At 42.6% G+C, this 23,978-nt stretch overlaps 1 protein-coding gene across 1 annotated transcript in view; it reads left to right on the top strand.

Moving 5' to 3' along the window:
- GTF2E2 (general transcription factor IIE subunit 2) overlaps positions 1-23,978 on the top strand; it is an 85,854-nt gene extending 61,876 nt beyond the window's left edge. The window contains exons 6-8 of the mRNA XM_070068516.1: positions 2,392-2,485; positions 21,529-21,644; positions 23,267-23,978. Of these exons, the coding sequence (XP_069924617.1) occupies positions 2,392-2,485; positions 21,529-21,644; positions 23,267-23,383 (327 nt within the window). The 3' untranslated portion in view covers positions 23,384-23,978. The remainder of the gene's footprint in view (positions 1-2,391; positions 2,486-21,528; positions 21,645-23,266) is intronic.

Raw genomic sequence — 23,978 nt, 5'->3', positions numbered from 1 at the left:
ATAATAAGCAGAAGAAAGGAATGGTATTAAAACACCTTTACTAGGATTTTTTAATATTCTTTTTTATTTGAAAGAGTTAGAGGTAGTTCACTCCATAGATGGCTGCAAGGGCCTGGCCTGGGGCTCAAGCACTCAGGCCATCTGAAGTTCTGAATTAAGTATGCTCAACGAAAGCTAAAAGACAGTAGTGACGACTCTAATATTTTATATCTTCTGAAAGGATTATATTGTGCTTTGATCAATACACTTAAGAAAACTAAATGATTAGGGTAGATGTTGCATAGTGGGTTAAGCCGCTGCCTGTGACACTGGCATCCCATATGAGAACTGGTTCAAGTCCTGCTGTTCCACTTTCCATCCGGCTCCCTGCTAATGCACCTGAGAAAGCAACAGGAGATGGCCTGAGTGCTTGTGCCCCTGCCCCTACATGGGAGACATAGATGAAGCTCCAGGCTGCTGGCTTCAGCCTGGCCTACTCCTGGCTATTGTGGTGATTTGGAGAGTGAACCAGTATAGAAGATCTGTCTCTCCCGTTCCCTCTATCACTTTGCCTTTCAAATAAATCAGTTTTTTTTTTTTTTTAAGGATGTGTGTTTACTTTTTTTTTTTTTAAATACAGACTTCATGTGCTTCATAATTACAACTTTAGGAACATGGGATTGTTCCCATGCCTGCCCTCCCACTCATACTCCCACCCCTCTTCCTCCTCCCTCTCTTATTCCCACTCTTATTTTTTACTAAGATCGATTTTTAGTTGACTTTATACACATTTGATTAACTCTATGTTTAGAGTTCAACAAATAGTGTTACTAAAAAAAATTGTTCCTCAACAGTCAAGACAGGGCTTTTCAAGTCATTGCTTCTCAAAGTGTCCTTTTCACTTCTACAGATTGCTTTTAGGTTCTCTATTAGTTATCAGGTCAGGGAGAGCTTATGTGTTTAGTTACTTTCGTATCACACTCCAGGGTGACTTAATTATTCCATCTTATTTTTTTATTTTTATTTTTTGACAGGCAGAGTGGACAGAGAGAGAGAGACAGAGAGAAAGGTCTTCCTTTGCTGTTGGTTCACCCTCCAATGGCCGCAGCGGCCGGCGCGCTGTGGCCGGCGCACCAGCTGATCTGAACGTGGGAGCCAGGTGCTTCTCCTGGTCTCCCATGGGGTGCAGGGCCTAAATACTTGGCCCATCCTCCACTGTACTCACTGGCCACAGCAGAGAGCTGGCCTGGAAGAGGGGCAACCGGGACAGAATCCGGCGCCCCGACCGGGACTAGAACCCAGTGTGCTGGCGCCGCAAGGCGGAGGATTAGCCTAGTGAGCCGCGGCGCCGGCTAATTATTCCATCTTATTAGTGTTTGAGCTGTTTAGAAACACACTGAAAATAATTCATAAGGAAAGTTTCAAAATTTTTCAAGGTAGAAAAAAATTAAGAACACTAAAATCCCATGTATATCTTAAATTTAACATGTATCTTTAATTTGCAGAGGACCTTAATGTAATTGCAACAAAGATTAAGATTGATGAATTTATTGAGGCAAAACTCCCATCCACTAGATAACTCCCCACATGCCTAGAACGACTGGGACTGAGTGAGGCCAGAGCCAGGAATGGCATCCAGGTCTCCAACTACTTTGAGCTGTTATTGCTGCCTCTCAGGGTCTGCATTCTGCATCAGTAGGAAACTGGAACCTGGAGTTGAAACCTGTACTGGAACCCAGGCACTCCAGTATGGATGTGGGCATCCCAGCTGCTAGGTCCAACATAAACTGAGTTTTCTTCTGTCAAAAAAAAAAAAAAAAAAAAAAGTAAATAAAATAAAACCAAACTTTGTTTCGTTATCTGGAAAGACTTATATGAATAAAAATCTTGAAACAATCATTCCATAAAAACAGTCAGAATTGCTTAAGAAAGAAACTAAAAAAACTAAATTTGGGTTCTTACGCACCCTAATGGAACACAGAACTGTGGGTTAAAAGAAATGGCAGGGGCCAGTGCTGTGACGCAGCAGATTAATGCCCTGTCCTGAAGTGCCAGCATCCCATGTAGGTGCTTGTTCTAGTCTCGGCGGCTCCTCTTCCGATCCAGCTCTCTGCTATGGCCTGGGAAAGCAGTAGAAGATTGCCCAAGTCCTTGCGTCCTGCACCCATGTGGGAGACCTAAGAGGCTCCTGGCTTTGGATCGGCGCAGCTCCAGCTGTTGTGGCCATCTGGGGAGTGAACCATCGGATGGAAGACCTCGACACCTCTCTCTCTCCCCCTCTCTCTCTCTGCCTGCCTCTCTCTGCCTCTCCTCTCTCTGCCTCTCCTCTCTCTGTGTAACTGACTTTCAAATAAATAGATCTTGAAAAATAAAAAAAGTAATTTGGAGTTAACTGAAAAATCTGTTTTTCAGGCTTTAGGGGACCAGATACTTTTTGTAAATCGTCCTGATAAGAAGAAAATACTTTTCTTCAATGATAAGAGCTGTCAGTTTTCTGTGGATGAAGGTGAGCCTTTTTGTCTGGAAACCTTATTTAGTTTACAAATGTATTACTTTAGGATGATATAATTTGTAATATTTACATTATAAATTTTATAATGTTTTTTTTTTTTAAGCATATCATCTCTTATAACAGAGGTAATGGCCCTTGCATCTAACATTTTTTTTTTAGATTACAATTTGAAATACTGATTTGAAAGATTTTAGGTTGATTGTATTTGTAATCATCGTATAGCAATTAATGATTTCTTATGCTTGTAGCTCAACTGTACCATTTAAGGTTTATTTCTTTATCAGTTTTGAAAATGTATCTTCATATACTGATGTGAAAACTTGATGCCTTATAGGAGAGAGAACAAGCCTGTGTTAGTGAGTGGTATTCTGTTCACTTAGGAATGTTGCTGTTACCAAATTGAGGAAGGAAGGAGGTAATTTTTTTTCTTTTTTGGCACTTGCTGAGTTGGATGCTAAGCTATATACTGAGTTTCCTACTAAATACATGATTTCTGTATAACGATTTTTGGTTTTAAATAATTGGCCATTTGCTTTTAAGTATTTTTCATGTAGAAATGAGAGTTTACTGATGAGAAATTTCTTATTCAAGTAGCTTGGTGTAAGGCTTGGTGTAAGGATTAGGTAAATATGGTAATATTTTAATGTACATTTGCATTACTTTTTATGTTTTGTAAAGTCAAGATAAGAATGTCAATTATAAAATTTCAAAATAAACTCACAATAAAATAGTCTATTGACATACAGCTATGTAGGATAAAATAGTTAATATTAGACTCGAAATGTGAGATCATTGCTGTGGTCTGCCTAGTCATTTTGGCCCTGTATGGCATTACATTAGAGTCTGTTGAACATGTAATTTTGTGTAACAAATACCTTTGCAAATCTTTTTATTAGCCATTGTATGTCTTGACTTTGTACAGTAACCTTATTTTCTTTTAAATGTTAAATGGCTACAGATATTCAGGCTTGTGGTGCTAATAGATAGGGCTTTAGTTGTCCTGAAGTGACTCGGATGACCATGATTTAAGTTGTATTTTTCTGAAAATCCTGATTAAGTACCTCAGATTTGTTGGTTCTCAGTAAATGTTTATTAATTCCTGTTCCTCCTTTTGCTTTTTCTAATAGGTAAACTTTTTTTCATATAAACAAGCTAGTAGTAAACCTCTTCTGTACCTGGTAGTGATGGGTGTCTATTGAAGAGAGTTTGCAGTACTGCTTAGTAATTTTTGTATTGCTTTTAGCCTCCTGTACTTGAAATTTTGCTTTTTGATAACTTTTGTAGTTTTCAAATTCATTTCTTGGTTTTCAAAACATTTGAGATTATCTAAGTTCAAAAAACCAAACCAAAAAGCATCCCAGGAAGTGTTCATTCTTTTATTCTTAGGGTTAATGCATTTTGGGGAAAAAATTATAGTACTTAGAAAAATTTAATATAATTGTCACATGTTCAAGAAATAAGTTCTTACAAAAAACAGATGTTCCTCTAGTTCTAGTCTCTTTCTTCTTGCTTTATTTTAGAGTCTTGTGGTTTTCTGTATTGGTAATATATTATTGTTTCTTGATTTTTCAACTTAGGCATTATCTGTGACATACTCTTATCTCTCTGTTCCAGCACCTCTCTGACTTCTCCTGATGTACTTACACTGTTAGTATTTGTTTGGAAGGCAGTGTTTACACACACACACACACACACACACACACACAATCTTCCATCCGCTGGTTTACTCTCCAAATGGTCACAACAGCTGAGGCTGGGCCAGGCTGAAGCCAGGAGTTAGGCGCTTCATATGGGTAACAGTGGTCCAAGCACTTGAGCCATCTTCCCCTGCTTTCCTAGGCACATTAACCAGGAGCTGGATTGGAAGTGGAGCAGCTGGGTTCCAAACCAGTGCCCATATGGGATGTTGGCATCGCCAGCAGCAGCTTAACCTGCTACACCACACTCTGCCCCAACTAGTTTTAATTTTGTTTTTTTTTTTACAATTTGCCTCAGCACTTTTAATAGACAACATATTTAAATATTCTCTGGAAATTTTTTGTATTAAGTCTGCTCTGCAGGTGGCAGCATAGTGCAGCCTATCTGTTCTTTGAGTAGATGTTTAAATTGAGGCTAGTGGTTAATAGGAAAGAGATTGCAGTAGCTTCATAAAGTGTAGGGTGAAAGTCCTGTTGAAAGTATTTCTTTGGAGACATTTTTGGAAACATTCAGCCCAGGTGTCCTTGTAATCCTTAAACCAATTGATTCTCAGTTTTCTGTCCCTTGTTTTTGCTTTGTGAGAATACTGTTGTCCTAACTTTGTTCAGCTTTGTCTTATTTGTGTGTCCTTCATCTATGCTTCTATTTCTTAACATTGCCCATGAAATTTGTCACTTTATATGGTCTTTGTTGGTCTCAGCTCTTCTCCATTTCCTTATTACTTGGCAGATAGGAACAAAATGAGGATTTTACTGCCTTACCCCCAGTTTTAAGTCATTACATATGCTACTTAGTAAAATCTCACATATTCAGGAAGTAGTTCTATTAACAGCTTGATGTTTCTTTGTACTATAGATGAATTATATAATATGACTGTTTTGTGTGTATCTGATAAGTGGATTCTAAAATATTTTACAATTGTAGATTAAATATTCTTATATTTGGTGTATGTGTAAGTATTTTTTTAAAGATTTAATTTTTTATTTGAAAAACTCAAAGGGGCTGGCGCTGTGGCACAACAGGTTAATGCCCTGGCCTAAAGCGCTGGCATCCCATATGGATGCCAGTTCGAGTCCCGGCTGCTCCTCTTCCAATCTGGCTCTCTGCTGTGGCCTGGGAAAGCAGTAGAAGATGGCCCAGGTCCTTGGGCCCCTGCACCTGTGTGGGAGACCCAGAAGAAGCTCCTGGCTCCTGGATTTGGATCGGCACAGCTTCGGCCATTTGTGACCAATTGGGGAGTGAACCATCGGATGGAAGACTCTAACTCTAACTCTGACTTTCAAATAAATAAATAAATCTTAAAAAAAAAAAAAAAAGAGAGAGAGACTTAGAGATATAGTGACAGAGAGAAAGAGAGATCTTCTATCTAGTGGTTTACTCCCCAAAGGGCTCCAATGGCCAGAGCTGAGCTGATCCGAAGCCAGGAGCCAAGGGCTTCTTCCAAGTCTCCCATGTGGGTGCAGGAGCCCAAGGACTTGGGCTGTGCTCCACTATCTTCTCAGACTCATCAACAGAAAGCAGGGTGAGAAGTAGAGCAGCTGGTACTCGAACTCACGCCTGTGTGGGATGCTGGTGCTACAAGCCAGGGCTTTAACTCACTGTACCAGAGGGCCCAGCCGGCTCTACAAATATTTTTATGTAATGATGCAGCCATATAAATTAGGAAGATACTGATAAAATATTTTTTCTTTTAGAAAGCTTTTATTTAATAAATATAAATTTCATAAGTGCAGCTTTTGGATTATAGTGGTTCTTCCCTCTATACCCACCCTCCTACCCCCACTACCATCCCACCTCCTACTCCTTCTCCCATCCCATTCTTCATTAAGATTCATTTTTAATCATCTTTATATACAGAAGATCAACTCTATATACTAAGTAAAGATTTCAACAGTTTGCACCCACACAAAGTGTAAGTACTGTTTGAAGACTAGTTTTACTGTTAATTCTCATAGTACAACTCAATAAGGATGGAGATCCTACATGGGGAGCAAGTCCACAGTGACTCCTGTTGTTGATTGAACAATTGACACTCTTATTTATGACGTCAGTGATCACCCGAGGCTCTTTTCGTGAGCTGCCAAGGCTATGGAAACCTCTTGATCCCACAAACTCCAACATTATTTTTGACAGGGCCATAATCGAAGTGGAAATTCTCTCCACCCTTCAGAGAAAGGTACCTCCTTCTTTGATGGTCCTTTTTCACCGGGATCTCACTCAGAGATCTTTCATGTAGGTCATTTTTCACCACAGTGTCTTGGCTTTCCATGCCTGAAATGCTGTCCTGGGATTTTTTTTTTTTTTTTTATAAAAAGATTTTTAAAGTTTATTTGAAAGAGGCTGGTGCTGTGGTGCAGCTGGTTAATGCCCTGGCCTGAAGCGCTGCCATCCCACGTGGGCGCCGGTTCTAGTCCCGGCTGCTCCTCTTCTGATCGAGCTCTCTGCTATGGCCTGGGAAGATGGCCCAGGTCCTTGGGCCCCTGCACCCGCATCCTCACCAGCATTTGTTGTTTGTTGATTTCTGTATGAAAGCCATTCTGATGGGAGCGAGGTGAAACCTCATTGTGGTTTTGATTTGCATTTCCCTGATTGCTAGTGATTCTGAACATTTTTTCAAGTGTCTGTTGGCCATTTGGATTTCCTCTTTTGAAAAATGTCTGTTTAAGTCCTTGGCCCATCTCTCTCTCCCTCTTTTTGAGAGGCAGAGTTAGAGAGAGAAAGGTCTTCTTTTTCCATTGGTTCACCCCCTAAAATGGCCACTACGGCCTGCATGCCGTGCCGATCTGAAGCCTGGAGCCAGGTGCTTCCTCCTGGTCTCCCATGCTGGTGCAGGGCCCAAGCACTTGCGCCATCCTCCACTGCCTTCTTGTTGGCCCATCTCTTAAGAGGGTTGTTTGTTTTGTTGTTGTGGAGTTTCTTGATCTCTTTGTAGATTCTTGTTATTAATCCTTTATCAGTTGCATAGCTTGCAAATGATTTCTCCCATTCTTTCGGTTGCCTCCTCACTATCCTGTTTCTTTTGCCATACAGAAACTTCTCAATTTGTTGTAATCCCAGTTGTTAATTTTGGATTTGGCTGCCTGTGCCTCTTGGGTCTTTTGCAAGAAGTCTTTGCCTGTGCCAGTATCTTATAGGGTTTCTCCCATGTTCTCTAATAACTTGATGGTGTCAAGTCATAGATTTAGATCTTTAATCCATGTTGAGTGGATTTTTGTGTAAGGTGTAAGGTAGGCGTCTTTTTTTTTTATTTTTATTTTTTTATTTTTTGACAGGCAGAGTGGACAGTGAGAGAGACAGAGAGAAAGGTCTTCTCTTTGCCGCTGGTTCACCCTCCGGATGGCCGCCACAGCCAGCACGCTGTGGCCAGCGCACCGCGCTGATCCGATGGCAGGAGCCAGGAGCCAGGTGCTTTTCCTGGTCTCCCATGGGGTGCAGGGCCCAAGCACTTGGGCCATCTTCCACTGCACTCCCTGGCCACAGCAGAGAGCTGGCCTGGAAGAGGGGCAACCGGGACAGAATCCGGCACCCCGACCGGGACTAGAACCTGGTGTGTCAGTGCCGCAGGCGGAGGATTAGCCTATTGAGCCATGGCGCTGGCCAGGTAGGGTTCTTGCTTCATACTTCTGCATTGGAAATCCAGTTTTCCCAGCACCATTTGTTGAATAGGTAGCCCTTGCTCCAGGAATTGGTTTTAGCTCCTTGATCAATAAGTAGGTTTGTAGATGTTTGGATTGATTTCTGGTGTTTCTGTTCTGTTCCATTGGTCTTCTGTCCATCTATTTTTGTACCAGTACCAGGCTGTTTTGATTATAACTGCCCTGTAGTATATCTTGAAATCTGGAATTGTGATGCCTCCAGCTTTGTTTTTGTTGTATAAGATTGCTTTTGCTATTCGAGGTCTCTGGTGGCTCCATATGAATTTCAGCATTTTTTCCTAGATCTGAGAAGAATGTCTTAAGTATTTAAATTGGTATCACATTCAATCTGTAAATTGCTTTTGGAAGATTGGACATTTTGTTGATATTGATTCTTCCAATCCATGAACATGGAAGATTTTTCCATTTTGGTATCTTCTTCTATTTCTTTCTTTAATGTTTTGTAATTCTCATTGTAGAGTTCTTTGACATCTTTGGTTAAGATTATTCCAAGGTATTTGATTTTTTTTTATAGCTATTGTTAATGGGATTGATCTGTCAAATAAAAAAAATTAAAAATAAATAAATAAAGTATCAGTGTAGCACCACTTTGTGTGCAGTTGGGAAATTGGTGCCTGGATTTCCAATTTTTTTTCTTAAAGATTTATTTATTTATTTGAAAGTCAGAGTTACATAGAGAGAGGAGAGGTAGAGATCCTCCTGATGGTTCAATCCCCAGTTGGCTGCAATGGCCAGAGCTGCGCTGATCTGAAGCCAGGAGCCTCCCCTGGGTCTCCCATGCCGGTACAGGGGCCCAACAACTTGGGCCATCCTCCACTGCCCTCCCTGGCCACACCAGAGAGCCGGATTGGAAGTGGAGCAGCCCGGCCTCATACCGGCTCCCATATGGGATGCTGGTGCTTCAGGCCAGAGCATTAACCCACTGTGCCACAGTGCCGGCCCCCAAATTCTTTTGCATCAAAATGAAGTTACATGATCACATTTTCCACGAACTTTTTTAATCCCCTTGCATGTAGTCCCCATGAATATGATAGCTACAAATCGACTAATATGCGTTTGATACATTGACACCTTAAATACCATAACTGATTTTTTTTCTCTTGAGTGCTAAGGAAATCTTGTCAAAGTTTTAAAAAATACAAAATGCAGTTTCTTATAATTTACAAAGGTAAGTTATTCTGTATTCTATACAAAATGCATTGATGATGTAAAGAATGTGTGTTTCCAGGTAAGACACCTTGAAAACTGACAGATTTTAACATTTGTCTTTCTCTTTTCTCTTTCATACTGTACTCCTCAGAGTGCTTTCTATTTTGATTGTAGTATTGAAGATTTCTGTTTCAGCCCACTAGGTGACAGTCTTTACCATAGAGAGGAAATCTTTCGTGAGCAGGTTTTCTGGCACGCAGAAGATTCACTCTTGATTTTATCTGTTATATAAACACATATCCTAAAATGAGCTGTAGCTCAAGTAAGGAGATGGTTTTTTGTAGTGATTTTTAAAAAAATTTCTTTATTTGAGAGTCAGATTTACACAAAGAGAAGGAGAGGCAGAAAGAGAGAAAGAGAGAGAGAGAGATCTTTCATCCACTGGTTCACTCCCCGAATGGCTGCAACAGCTGGAGCTGCGCCCATCTGAAGCCAGGAGCTTCTTCGAGGTCTCCCATGCGGGTACAGGGGCCCAAGGATTTGGGCCATCTTCTACTGCTTTCCCAGGCCATAGTAGAGAGCTGGATCAGAAGTGGAGCAGCTGGGACCTGAACCGGTGCCTGTATAGGATGCTGGCACTGCAGGCGATGGCGTTACCCGCTATACCACAGTGTCGGCCCCAGATGGAAAGTTTTATTTTTTGCTATATGCTGCTATAAATAATGCTCAATCGTTGCACATACCTGTTTTTCTTGCAGTAGAAATGCTGGATCAAAAGATATATTTTTTAAAATTTCAATGGTTTGTCACCTTGTAACATTTGGACCAATTTATACCTTCGTAGTAGTAGGAAATTATTTCTTCAAACCCTGATCAGTATTGGGTGTTTCTAGTTGACTTTATCAATCTCATGAGATTAGGATTATTTTGTTTTTAATTTGTATTTTCTTTTTTAAAGAAGGACATTTATTTTATTGATTAATTTTTACTTACTTGACAGACATTGATTTATCTTCCTTCTGCTGGCTTATACCTCAAATGACCAGAACAGGCTGAAGCCTGAAGCTTGGACCACAGTCTGATTCTCTCATGTGGGTTTAAATACTGCAGCAGCGTCAAACTAAGGAGATGCAGAAGTTAAATAGAAATATTTATTGGGACAAAAAAGAAATGGAAGAGCTTTTATTCAGGAATTTCCCTTTGAAATAGCTCACAGCATTTCTTTTAAGAAAAAATACATAAATTTTGTTTTAAAGTTCTTAGAGTTTCATTTTGCCATATATTCTTCTTGGTTGCATGTTAATATAGAGATTACTTTTTTTTAAGGATTTATTTTATTTATTTGAAAGAGTTACAGAGAGGGGTAAAGACAGAGAGGTCTTCCATCCGCTGGTTCACTCCCTAGATGGCTGCAGCGGCCGGAGCTGCGCTAACCCGAAGCCAGGAGCCAGGAACTCCCTCTGTGTCTCCCATATGGGTGCAGGGGTCCAAGGACTTGGGCCATCTTCTACTGCTTTCCCAGGCCACAGCAGAGAGCTGAATTGGAAGTGGAGCAGCTGAGACTAGAACTGGCGCCCCTATGGGCTGCCGACACTGCAGGCCAGGGCTTTAACCCGCTATACTACAGCGTCGGCCCCAGAGCTTACTTTTTAGTATTCCATATGATATCATTGCTTCTGTGATTGTGGCATATGCGACCTGTAGTATATAAACTTCTGTTATATAAATACGTAATACTCAGTATCCATGCTAGAACTGCTCTTTTGGTATGTATATTCTTCATCTGCTATGGTAAATTTAACATGTAACATTCTGGTTATGGTATACATATTATTTAAAACTTTTTACTTATTTATTGGAAAGTCAGAGATGGGTAAAGATCTTCCATCTGCTGGTTTACGCTGCAAGTGCCCATGGTAGGCAGCCAGGGCTGGGCCAGTTTAAAAGCTGGGAACTGGGAACTCAGTTTGCTTTTCCTATGTGAGTGGCAGGAACCCAGCCGCTTTGAACTATTTTGAGCTGTCACCTGTCAGCTCCCAGAATGCACATTAGCAGGAAGCTGAAATCAGGAGTGGACTTGACTCAAACCCAGACTCGCAGATGTAGGATGCTGGCATCTCAAGCATTGTCTTTAACCACTACACTAAACGGCCGCTCAGGCATACATTTTGAAATAATAATTTTTAAGTGCTTTATTGGAATTGGAGAGATGTTTTTATTGCTAACTTTGAAGTTTGATGTGAAGTTTCTTTCTTATATACCTTTAGCAAGTAAAACTAATCACATTCATCACAATCCACTAACATTTGGATGAAATGCAGGTAGTTGGGGACTTAGGTCTTTTATTTAGAATGGAGAACGTTAGAGAACACATTGTCTGTAACCTTACAACAACAGACCCCCGTAGATCTGCCCATGTAAGGCTGTCTGGAGTCCATCAGAGAGCTGATGTTCTTGGACTACTACCTACCCCCAGATTTGAAGAGAGCAGTCTCAAGAACAGATGGAACAGACAAAATGAACATAAGTTTTAATGAACTGCTGAAGGCTTAACTTGGACTGGTTATGGGAACATCGTCCCTCGCAGGGACTGCAGGCACAGGGATATTTGCACTCACTCACAGACCTTATTCCTAGACTTTGCAGGATGCTTATGAAAAAGATTGAGGCTAGAGTCAGGGTACTGAGAAAACATCCGTCAAGAAAGGCTAAAAGGGAACAGTAGACACTAGAGAAATGAAGCTCTGAGTCTTTCTTCCCCCCTCCTCGGAGATAACAGCCTTGAACCACTGTAGGAAGGGAAATGAAAGAAGACCTTTCGCCCCTGGGGAGGGACAAAAGTATACTGTGCCCAGAACTTCAGCGGAGGAGAACAGGCTAGAGTCCTGAGGTCTTGCCTGGGACCAGTGCTTAGTCAATGTCAGAACACTGACCCCTCACCCGCCGCACAAGGCTAACACCATGGGTGACAGGTGATGGTGGAATTCTGGGAGAGTTGCAAAGGCATGGAGGCAGGCGTCTGAGGGACAGTGTGAAAGGAAAAAACTGAAAGCCAGGCAGATGATGAGGCAAAGCCTTCTCACAAACCAGCCTCCTCCCTAAAACACAAGGTATGGCCAGAGGAGTTTGAATCTGGTGGTGCATTGTGGTAACCATAGCAGCAACAAATCCCAGACCTGACTTGTGCTGACAATAGGTTGACTCAACCTCCACACACTAAGTCTGGCAGAAGGAAAGGCGTGTCCACTTCCAGGCATAAAAACTCTTTAGTCCCAGCTGTCCTACAGAGGATATCCTGCTTTCAGAAAAAAAATTAAGGCATAAAAGGAAGCAAGGAAAAACAATATACTATTGAGATATGACATTAACAGAACCAAATTCTTAGGACACAGGTATTGGAACCATCAGATATGGAATCTAAAATAATGAAATAATGTTAAGGTCTTTCTTTTTTTGACAGGCAGAGTGGACAGTGACAGAGAGAAAGGTCTTCCTTTTTCCATTGGTTCACCCTCCAATGGCCTCCGTGGCCGGCGTGCTGCGGCTGGCGCACCGCGCTGATCCGATGGCAGGAGCCAGGTGCTTCTTCTGGTCTCCCATGGGGTGCAGGGCCCAAGCACTTGGGCCGTCCTCCACTGCACTCCCTGGCCACAGCAGACAGCTGGCCTGGAAGAGGGGCAGCCGGGACAGAATCCGGTGACCCGGCCGGGACTAGAACCCGGTGTGCCGGCACTGCAAGGCGGAGGATTAACCTAGTGAGCCGTGGCGCCGGCCAAGGTCTTTCTATAGAAAAAGAAGACAGCATGCATGTTACTATGTGAAAACACATAATAACAGATAAAGAATGCCTTCAATAAGCTCTTCTCAGTAAACTTGTGGCCAATAAAAGAATCTGTGAACTTGATGATATGCTGACACAGATTATCCTGAAATGTAAAGAGAAAGAAGTGTGAAAAAAACAAAATGGCATCCACAAGCCATGGGACAGTACCAAATGGTCTGGGTGTGTACCTGAGGTCTCAGGAGGAAAGAGGGCAGTTTAGCCTAGTGGTTATTATACCTGCATCTAGGGTGGGCGTTGTGGTGCTGTGGGTTCAGCCACCACTTGGAATCCCCACATCCCATTTCAGAGTGCTGATCCAGCCCCCTGCTAATGCTCATCCTGGGAGGCAACAGGTGATGATTCAAGTACTTGGGTCCCTGCCACCCATGGGGAGTTCCTGACTCCTGGCTTTGGCCTGACCCAACCCTCACTGTTGTGGGCATATGGGGAGTAAACCAGCAGATGGAAGATCCCTCTCGGTTGTCACTCTGGTTTTCAAATAAAAGATGAATAAGTAGACTTGAAGGAAAGATCACTGCATCCCGTGTGGAGGGCCTTGGTTTACTCTCTGTTCTACTCCTGACTCCAGGTTCCTGCTGATGCGCATCAGGGGAGTCAACATTGATGACCGAAGTAGCTGGGTCCCTGCCACTCACATGGTTACCAGTTTGTCTAAAAAATAAAAAAAGCTTCGCAAATGTTTTCTCCCACTCTTTTGATTGTCTTTTTACTTTCTTGATAGGACCTGTTGGGGTGCAGAAGTTTTTAATTTTGACAAAGTCCAGTTTATCTGTTTTGTTACTTTTGCTTTTGTCGTCATATCTAAGAAACCAATGCCTAATCCAAGGTCATGATTTACTCCACTTTTTGTCTTCGAAGAGTTAGTTTTTGCTCTTTTATTTAGATCTTTATTTTTGTGTATCACTATCTAAGTCCATTGGCCATTCTTTGCAAGGTTGAATGAGTGAATGAGTAAAAATATGCACATTCATTGTACTGTATGTTAATACATGACCCAGCCATCCCACCTTTAGGTATTTATTCAAGTTCATGTGCCTTTACCTCCAGCTTCTTTGTAATCACCGAAAACTGGGAACAACTCCCACATCCTTTAACTGTCTCTTAACATCCCCTTGACTGTGGCACATCCTTACAGTGGGATACAACTCAGCAGTAAAAAGGAGCAAAGTGGGGGCCCATGCTGTTGCACAGTGGGTTAAGCTTTGGACTGCAGTGCCGGCATCATATGGATGCCGGTTTGAGTCCCAGCTGCCCTGCTTGTGATCCAGCTCCCTGCTGATGCCCTTGGGAAAGCAATGGAGGATGGCTCAAGTGCTTGTGCCCTTCCATCCACATGGGACACTCAGACAAAGCTCCTGGCTTTGGCCTGGCCCAGCCTTGGTCGTTGTGGCCATCTGGGGAGTGAACCAGTGGATGGAAAATCAGTCCCTCCTCTCGGGCCCCTCCTCTCCGCCCAGCTTGACCTTTCAAATAAATAAGTAAACAACTTTTTTTGGTCCCACTGCCCACATTTCCTGTGTTCACTCACTGATGACTTGATTCCATATCTTGGCTGCTGTGGATGAAGCTGTAGTGGGGATGGAAGTCAGATATCTCTTCAGTATACTGATTTCAAGAACTTAGGACACATACGCAGAAGTAGGATTGCTAAACCATGGGAAGTTCTGTGCGGTTTTCTGTAATGATTGCTGGTTTACGTTCTCACCAAGTGTCCAAGGGTGCCCTTTTCCTTACTAACTCTGCTACTACTTTTCCTTACTACTCTACAACCTTAATAACTCTAACCTTTGTTTTGATATTAGCCCTTTTGACAGATGTGAGATGATACTCTATTGTGATTTTAATTTGCATTTCCCTAGTGATTATGATTACAGACTTTTTTTGATATCAGTCATTTTTATCTTTTTTGTTTTTAAACGTATTTGGGTTCTTTGCTCAACTTTTAGGTAGGTTAGCTGTTTTACTGTTTTTTGTGTGTGTGTTGCTCGTATGTTGTATTACAAATATTTTCTTTCAGTCTGTAGGTTGTTTCTTTGTTTCTTTTGCTGTGCAGAAGCTTTTTTTGTCTGATGTAATACCACTTGTGTGATTTTGGTTTTGTTGCCTGAGTAATTGCAGTCAAATCCAAAAATATTTTGCCCATACCAGTGTCATGAAGTTACCTTGCTATATTTTTTTCTAGTACAGATATTGTGTGACTTAGGGGTTACATTCCAATTAACATAAATTGAAAATATCTTAAGCCAAAAGTTTCACCTGCCAAATACCATAGGTTAGGAACACAGCCCTCTGTAGAGTATTGGTTGTTTTGCTTTGTTATCACAAGACTGCCTAGAAGTGACAACTTAGTCCCACTGCCCAGCATCAAGGGAGAGACCCTAGGGCACATTGCTAGTCTGGGGGAAGAGCGAGATTTGTGGTGCAGCTTCTCCTGAGTTTGTTTCACTTTCATGCCATCTTGCAGCCCCCAAATCTCAGGTTAGGGACTGTACATTTTTTTTTATTTTCAGGTCTCAGGTTTAGCTCTTTAATCCAGTTTGAGATATTATTTTTACATGGTATGGGTCTAATTTCATTTTTGTGCATGTGGATATCCAGTTTTTCTAGCACCCTTTGTTGAAAAGAACAGGTGAAGAAATGTGCAGTTTTTTTTGGGGGGTGCTCTGTTTTCATTGTTTGATGTTTCTGTATTTTTATGTGAGTTCCATGCTATTTTGGTTACTATAGCTTTGTAATGTAGTTTGAAGTCAGGTAGTGTGATGCTTCTAGCTTTGTTCCTTTTGTGTAAGATAAGTCCATTTTCTGTTGCTGATAACAAAATACAGATTGAGAAAGTTATATGGAAAAGAGGTTAATTTTGGCTCACAGTTGTTGTCTGGGGTAGAGGGGCTGCATCTGATAGTGGGCTTCTTGCTGGCAGAGTGTCACATCACATGGAGACCTGGACATGTCTGCTTTTATAAGTGGACCTGCACTCGAGAGCTTGCTGTCCTGTGACTTCATCACCTGAAGAGGTGAGGGCAGAGTCCTGATCACCTTTTAAAGGACCAACCTGGTCCTACTTCTTAGTATTTCACAGTGGGGCTTAAATTTCAGTCTGAGCTTTGGAGACCAGCCATACTCATAACTCTAGCAGCTATCTTGGCTGTTCACAGCTTCTGTGGTTCATATGAATTTTAGGATTGTTTATTTCTATTCCTATGAAAAATGACATTGGAATTTTGATAAGGATTGTATTGGATCTGTAGATTACTTTGGGTAGTGTGGCTATTTTAACAGTAATTTTTCCAGTTCTAAATCCAAATCTAGAGATAATTTTCTAATCTCAAGCTTCTTAATTGCATCTTCAAAGTCCCTTTTGCCATATAAGGTAACACATTCATAGAGTCTGGAGATTAAGATGTGGACATCTTGAGGTCTAAAATTTAAGATTACCACTTTAGGAAATGAGATAAATTGAGTAATGTTCTATGGAATGTTCTATTTTCAGAAACTGCAAAATGGTAATAGAGGTTGAAGGAGGCAAGTTAACAAGTGATGATGAGTATATTATTGTTACGTTTATTTAAAATGCTACACTAAAAGAAACAAAAATGACACTAATAATATAAATTCCTCTGCATATTAAAATTTTTCTCAAGCATAGATGGCAAAAAAATGAAAATTTGCCAAGCAAACCATATTCCTTTGCTTGAGGATATATACTGGTATATATTTTTCTAGATCTTTACAACATGTTACTGTGTATGTGCTCTTTTGCTTTTAAAGAAGTGTTCAGAATTTTAGTTTTTTCTATTTTATAAAAATAAGATCACTTTGTTTAGTAATCTTAAATTTTTTATATTGCCTTTATTAAAAGACAATAGCATTCAGAAATGAGACAGTATGTGGTAGATGATGGTGATGAGTGTAACAGATACGGAGAATGCTTCTTCCTTTGCAGGCCTTACTATCAGTGCCTTATTGATTTTAGTTCCCTTAATTCCTGTTGTTCTATGAGGTAGATAGTATTTTTATTCCCTCTCTCTAGATGAGGTACCTGGGGTGATTGAATTCACACCCACACCATCTGGCTCCAGTCTGCAGCCCACTGTTGTGCTAGCTGCATTTCCTAGGAAAGGGCAAGGCGTGTTAATAAATTATGTGGAAACTGAGGCCATGTCTCATTGATGGATTAGCTTATTTTCTTCCTTCTATGGGAGCTGTGTAGTTTTTATTCGGAGCTCAAGTAGGCCAAGGAAGGGTCTCTTGAAATCTGATTTTTTTTCTCTTCTGTTGAGACAGATTTCTAAATCTGTACTGGTTTTATTTATTAGAATTGATGCATGCCTGACTTGCACAATACTTGGAGATCTGCCAGAACAGAGCATCTGCCTTTAAATTTGTCTCCTGTTCATTTCCTTTTTTTATGTGAAAGACAGAGTTGCAGAGGCAGAGGCAGAGAGGGAGAGAGAGAGATCTTCCATCTGCTGGTTCACTCCCCAAGTGGCCTCAACGGCCGGAGCTGGGCTGATACAAATTCAGGAGCCAGGAGCTTCCACCAGGTCTTCCCATGCCTGTGCAGGGGCCCAAGGACTTGGGCCATCTTCTGCTTTCCCAGGCCATAGCAGAGAGCTGAATCAGAAGTAGAGTAGTCAGGACTCAAGCTGGCGCCCATATGAGATGCTGGCCCTGCAGGTGGCAGCTTTACCCACTATGCCACAGCGCCAGCCCTTCATTTTCTATGTTCAAAAAAGAAGAGATTGATACAAAAGGAAAACAGAATGTGTGATCTTGGTTTCTAAATACCCTTCTATGGTAAAAACAAGTCAGGAACCCTTGGAGAAATGATTTGATTTCAAATTTGGGGAAATTCAAAATGAGCTTGGAACATCTTTTGGTAGCAGAAATTATGAGAGTGCTCCCCCGCCCCAAAACCAAAGTGACACAGGACACAGTACTTTCAAGAATTCTCATTGACCAAAGCTTGGACAAAATAAACAGTGGTAGTGAATTATCTATCTATCTATCTATCTATATATATATATATAAAATTAATATCCACAAATCCTTACTAAAAACACAACTTGGAGAAATGGCTGATATTCTTTAAGAATTTTTTTTTAAAGATTTATTTTATTTGAAATGCAGAGTAACAGAGAGAAAGATCTTCCACACACTGTTTCACTCTCCAAATAGCCTCAATGGCCAGGGCATGGCTAAATTGAAGCCAGGAGCCTGAAACTCTAGCCAGGTCTCCCATGTGGATGGCAGGGGCCCAAGTACTTGTTCCATCCTCTGCTGCTTTCCCAGGTGCATTAGTAGGGAACTGGATAAGAAGTGGAGCAGCTGGAACTTGAATCGACACACATATAGGATGCCAGTGTTGCAGGTGGAGGCTTAACCCGCCATGCCACAACACTGGCCCTGAGCACCTCATCTGTACAGAGAATTCTAATTAATACATATGGAAGCTGACAGGCCCCACTTGAACCAGTGTTCAGAGCTTCCCAACTCCAGTAAGAGGACATGTTGATAGTGTGTATCTCGGCAGTCACCACAAAGAGCACAGCCTCAGTGCTGTCATTCTTGCTCGAAACTCATAACCTCCGGTATTCCTGAGGAAGCTTCAGATGCATCCAGAATAACAGACCGTAGCGGCTGGGGCCACTGCCTGCATGCCAGCTTCCCTTGTGGGTGCCAGTTCACGTCCCGGCTGCTCTGCTTCCGATCCAACTCTGCTGTGACCTGGGAGAGCAGTGGAAGATGGCCCAGGTGCTTGGGGTCCCTGTGCCTGTGTATGGGAAACCTGGGAGAAGGTCCTGGCTTCAGATCAGTGCAGCTCTGGCTGTTGCAGCCATCTGGGGAGTGAGCCAGTGGATGGAAGACCTCTCTCTCTCTCTCTCTCTCTCTTTCTCTCTTTCTCTCTTTCTCTCTCTCTCTCTCTTTCTGCCTCTGCCTTTCAAGTGGATAAATAAATCTGTAACAGACCAGTGTTCCTCAGAAGTATCATTCTAAAGAGAGAGAGGGTACACTCAGAAGTGGGAAGAGATAAGGAGACATGGCAACTAAATTCAGTGTTGAACCCTAGAGTGGATCGTGGGACAGGAGAAGGGTGCAGGTAGTAATAATAATCTAGTGGAAGTTAAATAGGGTATGTGGGAGGCCGGCTCTGTGGTTTATGTGGTTAAAGCCCTGGCCTGAAGCACTGGCATCCCATATGGGCACCCGTTCTAGTCCTGGCTGCTCCTCTTCCGAGCCAGCTCTCTGCTGTGGCCTGGGAAAGCAGTAGAAGATGGCCCAGGTCCTTGGACCCCTGCACCAGCGTTGGAGACCCAAGAGGAAGCTCCTGGCTCCTGGCTTCAGATCGGCGCAGCTGCAGTCGTTGCAGCCAACTGGGGAGTGAACCATCGGATGGAAGACCCCCCCACCCCCGGTCTGTGTAAAATAATAAAATCTTGATTCTAAGCTTCTAAGCACCCGCTTAGAAGACCCGGAAGAAGCTCCTGGCTTCTAGCTTCCAATCGGTGCAACTCCGGCTGTTGCTGCCATCTGGGGAGTGAACCAACAGATGGAAGACCTCTCTCTCTGTCTCTAACTCTCTCTTGTAACTCTTTCAAATAAATAAAATAAATCTTTAAAAAAATAGGATATATGGATTAATAGCATTATACCATGGTTAATAAATTTTAATCATAAAATAAAGTTCTTAGCATTAGAGGAAGTTGGACAAAGGATAGTGAAACTATTTTGTTGCTTTTCTGTTAAAGTTATTTTAAAATAAGTAAAAATACTAAAAATATTTAGTTAGGCTGATGTGGTACAATACATTAAACTGCTGCCTGTTAATACCAGTACCCATATGGATGCTGGTTTGAGTTTCAGTTGCTTTGTTTCTTATCCAGCTCCCTGATATATTTGGGAAAGCAGCAGAAGATGGCCAAAGTGCTTGGGCCCCTGTCACCTACCTGGGAGACTTGGGTGGAGTTTCAGGCTCCTGACTTCAGCATGGCTTGGCCCTGGCTGTTAAGACTATTTGGGGAGTGACTTAGCAGATGGAAGATCTCTCTCTCCCTCCTACTCCACCCTCTTTCAAATAAATCTTAAAATGAGGAAACAGTCTGTGTCTAGGCCATAGTAGACTGCAGGGTTTCATATGTGCAGGGTCAGAGTCAGATGGTTGAGGAGTGGACATGCTCTCAAGGGGCTTACCATTCTTCAAGAGACTGAGCGAGTCAGGCAAGCAGAACAAACCATTGCCTTCAGTTAAGTGATGCCTACAGTGTATGCAATTGAAGTTTCAGTGGCAGTGTGGTATGAAACCCCAACAAGTCTGTAAACTAGAAAACTCTTATGGGATTTAAATAACTTTGTATCCAGATTGACTTCTTCATAGTAGGTTATGCCATGTTTGTATTTGGACATCAGCAACCAAAAGCCCTCAGAGGGTATTGCAGAAAACAGATTTCTTCAGTATCCAGCATTCCAACTGTTTAGGCATCATTTGCTTCATGCAATATATACTTAAAAAAAGAAGAAAGGAGAGAAAAAGGAAAAAATGTGGCCCAATGCAGAATTGGATGGCAGCTTCCTTATGGTTTCTTCTGGGACAGTGGTCACAACCTAAGGGAAAATTAATGGCACAGGAGGAAGGAAGGGAGGAGAGGAGGAGCGGCACTGGTGAGGGTCTCTGGTAGGAAGGGCAGGGGCGTGGTGGATGCACGGCTGTTAGGAACAGGAGGCTCAGTAAACCGCCTCTGTGCTCAGGGAGCATTCTCCCCCCACCTCTTCTGTTTTCCATCAAAGAGTCCCTAGGTCTTAGATTTTGTTATCACAAAAATGGTTTTGTGCTAGAAAGTAGATGCTGGGCAGGCATTTGCCGTAATGGTTAAGATGCTGCTTGCTGTTTCCAAGTGCCTGGACTTGAGTCCTGACTCCATTCGTGATTCCAGCTTCCTGCTAATGTAGCCCTGGGAGGCAGAGAAAACAGAGAAGGCGGGAGGGAGGAACCCAGTCCTGGGATCTGTCTTTAGGAGCTTATTTTGGACATGTTCCAATTGGACATGATCTCTTTTGGTTAAAAAAAGGTGACGTTGACGGAGGGGCCGTGGGTGTCCAAGGAGAAGATGTAGGCCAGGTGGCAGCCCTCCTCCTTTGTTTTATGGGAGTGGAGGGTGAGGCTGTTTTCCTCCGCTTTCTCCCCTTTCCACTGTCATGTCCTCCCAGTCTCCAGTCCCCAGACTGATTTCAACTGTTTTTCCCAAACTGTTGAAGTGTCTCACTTCCATATAAAACTTTGTTCTGTCTCCCTCTGTTTCAATAATTGTTATTAGTGGGAGAGGAAATGGAGTAAACTGAGCTCAGTTGAACTGAACTGTTTGCCCAAAAGGAAAAGAATAAAAGGAGAGTGCTGACTGCCTTTCCTCCCCAGGAAAGCAGGGAGGCCTCAGGCACATCGCCCTCCCTTACTGGCCTCTAAAAATAGATGGCAATGACGTGGTCTGCGCTGGTGCTGCTCTGTTCCCAGGCCCTTCTGCTGCTCAGTGTCCAGCTCTGGAATGTTCTTGCCTTGCCTCTTTGTTTTTCTAATGAAATCTCAGATGTGCTAATTTAGACCCAAAAGAGATAATAATGAAGCCTGGATTTTGATCACTTCAATGTAATCATTTGTAAAAATGGATTGTAAAATAACTATTCTCTTGTTGGTACAGAATTTCAGAAACTCTGGAGGAGTGTCACTGTGGATTCAATGGATGAGGAGAAAATTGAAGAATATCTGAAGCGACAGGGTATTTCTTCCATGCAGGAATCTGGACCAAAGAAAGTGGTGTGTAATCTCTGGAAAAGCCATCCAACCTTCCTCCTCTGCATTGTTACCCTGCTTCCTGTAGTTGTCTCTGTCCTGCGATTTGCTCAGATGCCATTCAGCACATGTCTGCCTTGCAGACCCGTGGACATGCCCCTGGCTGCTGCCCCTCAGGCCCGGCCTCCCTGCAGCATCCCCTGCTGTTTGTAGGCCCCAGCATCGTCCACTGTTTCCCCTCCTACCCTCAGCACGCGTCCCCTGCCTTCTGTGAGGAGCCTGCTCTTCATCTGCTTGGGCTTCAAGACCTCAGTTGTGCTCCCCTCCCCCTTGCTCCCTGAGCCTCATGGTCTTGGTTCCCGGCTCTGTCATGGCCTTGATCACACTGAATTGTCCCTGTTGATCTTTGAGTCTCTCGGGAATCATATTTTGGTCTTTATAGCGCCTAAGTCCTGCTCATCAGAGACCTTAGTAACCAAATGACAACTCGAAAATCGTCTTGTGCCAGCTAACTGCAGGCTCTATGTAGTCCAGGAACAAAGCCAGCTTGGAGAATAACCCACCAGCACCCTTGACTGTGGCTACTCTGCCTCTCTCCTCAGGCCCTAGGCCCCCATCGTACTTTGTAGCTTGTCTGTGGCTTTGTGGGGTGTGTGTTATTCAGTGAGCATTCAGAACTCAGAAATGGAAGATTGACTGCCGGTAATTTCTCCAAGAAGCAGTGTCATTGCAGCCCTTCATGAGTTCCGATCACTGCTTAATTTGTGGACTTAACAATTTTTTTTTCATTTAATGATGCAGAACACTAATGCTGACTTGACATATTCATATATAATTTTTTCTCTCACATTAACAATTCAACAGAATAATCGAGAGGAAAAGCTAAACACCATATGCAGTATACTCTGATACTGGAATTTAAAAAGTTTATTCCAATCCATTTTTTTTTCTATACTAAAAAAAAAAAACTTTGTTAACATTGATGAGGTAGATCCACAGGAACACGGTGGTGCCCAAGGGCAGCCCAGTGTTCAACCGGTCAGGTTTGTCATTTGGCCCCTCCTGCACGTAGAATTTTGACCATGCTGAAGAATGCTGGGGAGCGTGGCGGGGCCAGCAGCCATGAGAGAGGGCACAGTAACGCGGATGGCGCCATTTTGCTGGGCTGGCTGTTGATTTCTTTTTATTATGTGATTGATGTTAACGTTTCTAATATACAGAAAAGAATGGAGAATAACATTAAAAGCCCTTGTGTGTCCACCCATCACCCAAGTTTGCCATATCAGGATCTTATCATATTTGATTTTTTTTTAAGTGGTGATAGTGGATTTATTTGTAAGCCCGATAACAGACAAATGACAGTTTCACTGACTCTCTCTTACTGACTTGGTGCCTGCAGGAAGGTTTTTGTGCCAGCCTGCTCATTCCTAGGGAGGTTTGCATCGCATCTCTTGAACAAAAATCCCGGGTCTGGCTCAGGTTGGGTTGTGGGCTGTGCATTGGCATATGGGATGCTGGGCTCCAGGGCAGGGAGAAAGTTCCAGACCCTTCCTCCTCTGCTGTTGGGTTCTATGCTTAGGAAACCCTGACCATCGTACCCTTTGGAGTAGCTGCTTGTTTCTAACTATTCTTACCTTTTCCTTTAGGCACCCATTCAGAGAAGGAAAAAGCCTGCTTCGCAGAAAAAGCGACGATTTAAGACTCATAATGAGCACTTGGCCGGCGTGCTGAAGGATTACTCTGACATTACTCCTGGCAAATAGGGACAGGTTTGTCCTTGAACAGAGGACCGATACACATCAAGGTTGTTCTGGTCAATGCTTGGGCTCCGAAGACTCACTGTCCTCCATTCTGCTTCCTAGGGCTGAGGAGAGGAGCAGCTCAGTTTACAGAACAGGTGCAAATTACCAGCCTCACACTCAAGCTCACTGGGCAGGCTAACGAGAAATGTGATGTTCCCTGTAACCTCCAGTTACGTTTTAGGGGGAAGGCACTGTGCGTGGCATGCAGGTGTCTTTGCTGTTTGTCTGCTTCTACAAGGTTCCTGGTTCCATTTTCCCTTGTTTATTACTTTAGAGCAGATTGACAGGTAGTCTTGAATGCGATATTTGTTTATTCCGAAAGAACATATTTATAATAAAATAATTGTAGAAGGATTTTAAAGATGTTAGTGAATTCAGCTTGTTTCCTTTGATTTCTGGAAATGGCAGGCAGCAGTGCCGGCCTGGCTTCCAGGGCGCCTGTCTGGGGTTTGTGAAGATGGAACTCTGCACTGTGTGCTGAGCATGTGGGTCTCATAGTCAGAACACAAGGTGTTTCTCCTGTAGCAAGTTAAGCAATAAAGATGCACTAAATGTC

This window comes from Oryctolagus cuniculus, chromosome 2 (assembly GCF_964237555.1).
Source record: "Oryctolagus cuniculus chromosome 2, mOryCun1.1, whole genome shotgun sequence".
NCBI classification, from domain to species: domain Eukaryota; kingdom Metazoa; phylum Chordata; class Mammalia; order Lagomorpha; family Leporidae; genus Oryctolagus; species Oryctolagus cuniculus.
This window is presented reverse-complemented; position numbering and strand designations above follow the sequence as displayed.